At 37.2% G+C, this 7254-nt stretch overlaps 1 protein-coding gene across 1 annotated transcript; it reads right to left on the bottom strand.

Moving 5' to 3' along the window:
* Positions 1 to 1642: 1642 nt before the first annotated feature.
* LOC307167671 (sushi domain-containing protein 6) lies at positions 1643 to 6611 on the bottom strand. The gene is made up of 5 exons (XM_079886934.1): positions 6430 to 6611; positions 4813 to 4919; positions 3851 to 4048; positions 3106 to 3244; positions 1643 to 2727 (listed from the first exon to the last, which is right to left on the bottom strand). Exons 2-5 carry the CDS (start codon positions 4904 to 4906, stop codon positions 2400 to 2402), a joined length of 759 nt encoding a protein of 252 aa, XP_079743060.1. The 5' UTR covers positions 4907 to 4919; positions 6430 to 6611; the 3' UTR covers positions 1643 to 2399.
* Between the last annotated feature and the right edge of the window lie 643 nt (positions 6612 to 7254).

Below are 7254 nucleotides of genomic sequence, written 5' to 3'. Positions count from 1 at the left end.
GACAGACACGACTCAAGGGGCCTTATTCAAATGGTGTCAGATAAGACGCATGCCATTCACATATGGATGACAGTTCTGATTACTTGGACTTTTTGTGTATGTTACTTTGCGTATTTTTGCATCATTTATTTCAAATGTATGTATACCTTGTATTGATTGATAAAGAAATAAAACATTTTAAATGCTTTCAAAACCTGTGTACTATTGCAAACGGACATCAAAATATTGTAAAGCACATATTAATCTTGATTATTTCAAAACTACTTGTTTGTCACAATTTTTTCGTGTTTCACGCAGCTCAATATTTATTGCATAAAATGTATTTTCTAGATAGATGGACATGTTTTGTAAGGGACCAGTCATACACACAAATACAGGATGCAGCGGTGAGGAATGCAGGAATTTTTCTATTTTTTTTTTATTACAACATGCAAAACCTTGCACTACGCTGGTTAAAACGGAAGTTGCGATCGTTTTTTGCTTCCCATATTGTCGTGACGTATATCCGAGCGACGGCTTCTCGAACAAGAAAAAAAAAAAGTTTCTAATAATATGCACACATTTCCAGAACATTTTGTTGACATTAAAGTTTTTACAGAGGGAATTTTGGATCTATATCTTTTCGTCGCTATATGAATCTATAGAGGGAATCTAAACTATTTCCAGTTGACAGAAACAAATACATTTTAACCACGTTTTTAGAAAAAAAAAAAAGTTATATAAAACCAGGTAAATGACAAGAACAAAAAAAAAAAACCTCTGTAAAAACCTTTTGAATATGAATAGGAATTAAACTATGTAATGACGTGGAGATTTCTGGCTTAGTGCATTAGAAAAAAAAAAAAAAAAAAAAAAACCTTTTCCTTTCCTCACAGTTTTTTCCTTCACCATGTCTCTTTGGGGGTTCCGTAGTTATAAATCATGTGGCTAATGCATAACAGATTGTATTTTTTTGTTGTTGTTGTTGTTGTTGTTTTTGTTGTTGTTGCTTATTTAGCAAAGAGCAGACACTTTGTTCCAACAATATCTAATGGAGATTAATATTAAACCCCAAACACCCGTGTTTTTCACAGCAGCACTTGTGTGCAGTACTGCGCTTTACCTCAAGATGGGGAAAGGGCCTACTGCCAAATGTCTCTCTCTCTCTCTCTCTCTCTCTCTCTGCAATTTGCAACATGAACAGTTTTGCAAACAGTTAGGCAATGTTTAACCTCAGTTTGTTCCAGATTAAAATAAATTAACCAAAAATGTTAAATTTAACTTATTTGAATAGCTATCTTTGAGTGCAGAATCAGGAAACCGGTTTAGCTTTACAAGATCTACTGACTATGAAAAACAGGCCCAAAGCAAGTTTATTCACAGAGCGTTTATGTAGGTCAAATGTAAGTGTGTAGGTGTCTTGCTCTCCTTTTCTGCTTCTATAAAAAAAATTCCTCATGATATCCTCTTATGGGTTTTGGCTTAATTCAACATTGATCTGTGTGCCCAAACTAGTTTGAAAACAACTTTTAACAAGCTTGACACTATTAGAGCTGTTAATTAACCACACCATTACACAAACCACTGACAATGTTGGTTTTAGGGAGGATCAACCTCTGATAACCTCAAAGTAAACATGTTAAACACCACTCAAAAACCCCAGAAAGATTTAAAATCATTTTTAATAGCAAATATTTCATTCATAAAGTTTTAAAAATGTATAATTATTAATTTTACATACACTATGTGCAGAATTATATACAAGATGTAAATGTTACATATAGTAAAATTATAATTGAAAAATATAAACATTCAATGTCCATTCAGCAAGCATACTTCAAGTCAGTTCCCCTGTTCTACATGTTTACGCAATATTTAACAACAGATAGATCTATTCAGGTGGAAGGAATCAAAATAAAATATATATTACAATCCATCAGTCAGCAGGCAAAATCTCAGTCTGGCTATAAGCAATCCAAATGCTCTGAGAAACACTGAAATGAGGTGAAAGGTCAGGTATCAGTCAAAAGGAATCATCACCCCTAAAAAGTTAACTACACAGCATCTCACCCTCACAGATATAGCTGCAATACCTACAATATTAAATAAAAGTCATTCATCAATCATAAAAGTTCTCTCGAACACCTTGTTTCCCCTCACGGAGGGGAGGTGATAGCCACGTCTTCAGCTTGCCAGTGAAAACATCGACATAAATCTATATTGCAGCAGGTCACTAAGAAACACTAAATATATCTGACCAGTAAGGTCCTTTCAAAACATCTGCACCAGTTTTTCACTGGTATTTTAAGCCACAAAAGGATGAATCCACAATCAAAGTTTGAAAGAAAAGTCACAAGGACTCCTGTGCAAGGAAATGAACAATCAAAAAGCTAAAGGTGAGTTCAGGTATAGTCCAGTAATTAGTTGTTTTTATCATCAGAAAGTGCACTTTGCAAAGCCCGTTCGTCACTGTCGTTCCCAGTGTCTCTGGATCGTGATTGGACCTCTTCATAAGGTGGTGGCGGATTATCTGTGCTCTGATTGGCTGTGTCGGTGCAACGATTCGAATCGGACCGTATGAGCGAAGTCAGCGGACTGTGTTCAGATGCGTCCTGGGCCAATAGGAGCTGAGTGGGTCCACGGAACGGCGGGAGCCGCTGGCCCCAACTGCCGTAGATTGCCTCCTCATATGTGGGAAGAGATACAGGTAAACCATCCACCACGAGGTCCAACTGGTCTGAGGAACGCCTGATGAGAAAGATGCAACAGTTAATGTGATCTTGAGATCCACCTTATTTCACAACATGGAAGTATTAAGCCGTTTTCTTTGAATGTGCGAGACTTCAGATTCATTAACTGCTATAGGTGAATAACTAGAAGAAACAGTCAAACTGTTGGACAAAGCTGAATTTCCAGTCTTCAGTGTCACATGATCCTTCAGAAATCACTCTAATATGCTGATTTGGTGCATAAGAAACATTATCATCATCAATGGTCAAAACGAACAGCTTTAATTTAAAATAGTAAAGACATTTATAATGTGACAAAAGATTTCTGTCACTTTTAATAAGTTTAATGCATTCTTGTGTGCATTTCATTGCTTTTGGGACAAGTGAAACGACATACCGTTGCGTTCGGCAGGAGAGCAGACGGGATTTGATGACCAAACAGGCTGTTGTTGTTAAGAGGAAGATGGACACTCCAATAGCAGTTGTAGCCACACTTGGGATAGAGTCTGTTTTTTCTTGTTGTCCGACATGAATCTCTGTTTAAAAAAAAACAAGACACGCAAACCATTTAAAGATTTCCGTCAAAGAGCTTGAAAAAGTACTGACATGCAAATTAAGCCCGGATGTGGAGCGTGTTTTTTTGGAATAAGTGGTTGAGTGACAGGTTTGCATCCTTTGATTCGGATTCTATGATGCAAACATTTTCCGAAGGCTTTACGTGCATCACAGAAAAAAATAATACTGGTTAGTTTGGTGACTTTGCTAACTTCCTGCTCAAGCAGTTGGTTTCCTCTCGTGATACGTTTCAACTCAGACAAGGAAGTGAATGCAGCATCATGGTTTCTCCCCCCTCCCTCCCCCTTTGGTTTAGGACTTCACTTCCCATCCGGGCGCTTGGGGTTTATCTAGGTCATTTATTAATGGTTCTGCTTGTGTAATGCCTTTCTCAAACACATTTACTTCATTAAGAAAGCAGAACTTTTGAAAAACTGATGCAAGAAGAAAGAGTTTGAGTTGTCAGCATACGCGGCTTCCAGTCTTTTGCATAAGTCTCTTACTTCGAAAGACGGTAAAATGTTGGATTGCAATAGTTGGGCGAGGTATTCGGCCATATGCAAATCTCCATTTTAATTTTCTCTTACCTGGTCGGGGTATACAGACGGGCACTTTCGGATGCCATTCCCCATGTTGACACTTTGACCAATGTTGGCGTTTGGGTAGAGTGTAGCCGGGCTCGCAGAAGAAGCGAATGATGCTCTTTTGAGGGAAACCACGACAGGGAGAGGGTTCACAGCGGAAACCTCCATGCTCGGACATGATCGGGTGCGAGCAATTCCTGCCTTAAAATAAAAAATTTAAATTAGAAATTACACAAGGTAAATTTCAGCCCTTTCATGTAGTCCCATGTTGGTTTTTATGCTATGGTTATGATACTTTTATACCATACAAATGATCCAATTAGCTATTTTTTTGTTTTTTTCTGCATGTTGGTTGCACAACATGACTTTTAGTGGAGAACATTTTTACAATAATAAGTGACAATAATTAATAATTTGTTAAAATAAATAAAATATTATACCAAACTAATAATTATATTCATAATAATATATAATAATGAATAATTGTAATCATAATGCTTTCTTTCCAAGAATTTCAATGAATCTTTTTACATCATTATGATCAGGACAGCTGTCCAACCCTGACAATCTTCTGTTTTAATATATTTTAAACTGTAATTTATTCCTGTGATGCATTACTCCAGTCTTCAGTGTCACATGATCCTTCAGAAATAATTCTAATATGATGATTTGGTGCTCAAGAAACATTATTATCAATATTGAAACCTCTGTTTGGAGCAGGTAGAATTTAAGTGTGTCAGTTTTGATCAACCAAATGCATCCTCGCTTAATAAAAGCATTCACTTCTTTCAAATGAAAAAATACTACCGACCCCAAAACTTTTGAACGATAGTGTATACAAAGTTTCATAAGTGATTATTGCTGAAATGACAATTTGGTTTTCTTTACAAGCAGCTTTCAAAGGAAGTTAGTGTCTGGTTATCTGGAAGAGGAAGATGTGGCGTGCTGAAAGGAAATCTTCATACCTGAGGTTAAGTCTGTCAGAGCAGCCAGCATGAGAACCCCGCAGATCAGGGCAGTACGCAGACATGGCAAGAGAGACAATCGCTGTGCAGACATCAAAACACCTGTCCTGATAACAGACAAACAAAGAGACTCGCATATCAGCATATCACATACTCTTTCTGAGTTTACTGCGTTGACAGATTAGATTTGAGCGTCATTCGGAGATACATTTCTTGAGTGCATTTACGCGTGACTAAACCAATGTGTTTTCAACCATTAACCACGTGTTGGTGAGGCTGCGCAGAAAGAGGAGGGATGCATCTACAGCTGGCCGTGCAACAGCTGGCACTCTCCACACCCAGCCGTGACCCTAGAATAACAAAATCTGCACAACCCAGAGTGCAACTTCCCATGGCATTAAATGTCACAGCGTCACTCGATAGTGGTCTAAAAATGACTGCCAGCTTTGCCGCAAACTGGGGGAGGATGAACGCAAACATGTCAAGAACCACAAACACTGAATGCTTGCTTTGATATCTGCAATGGTGTAGTCACCTGTGTAACATGAGGGATTGTCCCTTCCTGGCAGCGTGACATTTTTACTCATAAACTTGGCACAAAACAGAACACAACGTGGGAGGCTTGCTGCTTCCTTCTTTACTAAGTGCATTATTAAACTTAATGTTACCAGTATGTGCATTTTGCAGGATTACTGTATGTGAGCTGCATACTGCAATTCCTAGTTATATTGTGTGCATATTGCACATTATGTATATTTTTTATTATATATATATATATATATATATATATACACACACTATGCATAGGGAAATATTGTGTAGACGAATGTATAATATGTCCTACTGTCACTCCATGGCTGTAATTACACATTAGTAATTGACCAATAATCAGATCCTTAGAATTGGATCTACCAATAAATGGAATAAATGCAAAGCAACTAAATAAATGAAATCCAAAGAATTAAAAGATTTGCAGAAAATTAGTAGCATGAATATTATTATTATTATTCAATCAGAAATAAAACAATAATTAAAAAACCTCTGTATATGACATTTTCGTTATTGAACATAATCATTACAAATAATTATTATCGGTCGGGGAAAAATATCTCCACACATGATTTTCACTACACCATTACATTTGTGTATATGATGTTGTGACAAAAAATTATTTTAGTCGTTGACAGCAGTGTATATCAAAGAACAGCATTAAAGTGCTCTGCTATAGGTTATTAATATGCATGTTAACTGGCCATTAGAAAGCTATAACTGGTATATGCTGGGAAACATCACTGATCTTTGATTCTTCTGCTCTGCAAATCAAGCCATTAATCTACAATGCTAATTCTGTTCGTCATTGCTGTGCACTACAACACTGCACAAAACCCATGTGTGATTCAATAGCACCATTCACACGCTTACTGTGGGTTTGTGAAAAGAAAGACAGGTGCACAAAAGCTCTATTGTAGCATCATATTGTTATAAGATAAACAAACCCCGACCAACGCCAACAGCGGTAACACACTGACTGATCCGACAAAACCCAACAAACGTGTTTGTTGGCGATTGTCTGTTAGTTGTGAATTGGCCTTTAGTCTGATTCAAAATGAAACTCACCTGGCAATGCAGCTTGCGCGTGATGTGAGGTTATAAAATCGATTTAGTCCAGTCGGCTCTTTAGTGTGTTTTTATTTACAAGGGGTCCGTCATATAGATGTCATATAGCTGAACGCAAAACCTCTGTCCCCCAGCTGAATTGGACCTGATTCAACAAGTGCATGTATTCCCGAGCAGCTGTCAGATGACTCACCGCACAGCTGAGTTATCATGAGCAGCTCGAGCTCTGATTGGTCGCCGTCACAGCCCCGCCCAACAGCGACGAGAGCGGACCGCCCACATTGACCATCATATTCTAGAAACCGAAAGCAATTCGTGGAAAACGGCATTGTGGTTGTAGCCTATTATTTATACAAATATTTGCACGACCACACCTAAAGCACCCGCTTCCCCATTTAGCTTTAAGACTGAGGAAAACGCAGATAACAAAACAGAAGTGATAAAAAGCTGAAATATGCAGTGACAATAGCTGTATCTCAAAAGCTTATGAGCTGTATACACTAGACACATTCAAATGTTTTTTTTTTTATGTTGGATTCATATTCATTGTTTTTACTTCATGTCACTGACATATCATCATATAATCTTGAAAAATGATCTATTTTTTTATACAGTATAATTAACATTTTATAAAATGATTATTATACAATGTTAAAATTTTAAATTTATAAAATGATGGCATTCATTGTCGGTACTTCCCCAGTTAACACCATCTATAATTACCACATATTACCAAGAAACATATGTATGCTCAACGAAACAAAATGATTACGACACATCCTGCAGAAATAAATAACGTAACAGTTCTCCGAAGACTCCAGCAAA

The sequence above is a fragment of the Squalius cephalus genome (assembly GCF_949319135.1).
Source record: "Squalius cephalus genome assembly, chromosome: 11".
Lineage (NCBI taxonomy): Eukaryota > Metazoa > Chordata > Actinopteri > Cypriniformes > Leuciscidae > Squalius > Squalius cephalus.
This window is presented reverse-complemented; position numbering and strand designations above follow the sequence as displayed.

Coding starts and splice junctions, on each gene's coding strand:
- LOC307167671 (XM_079886934.1), bottom strand. CDS start 4,906: ATGTCTGCACAGCGATTGTCTCTCTTGCCATGTCTGCGTACTGCCCTG. Junction 4,049..4,812: donor TCTGACAGACTTAACCTCAG/GTATGAAGATTT, acceptor TTTTATTTTAAG/GCAGGAATTGCTCGCACCCG. Junction 3,245..3,850: donor CGTCTGTATACCCCGACCAG/GTAAGAGAAAAT, acceptor TTTTTTAAACAG/AGATTCATGTCGGACAACAA.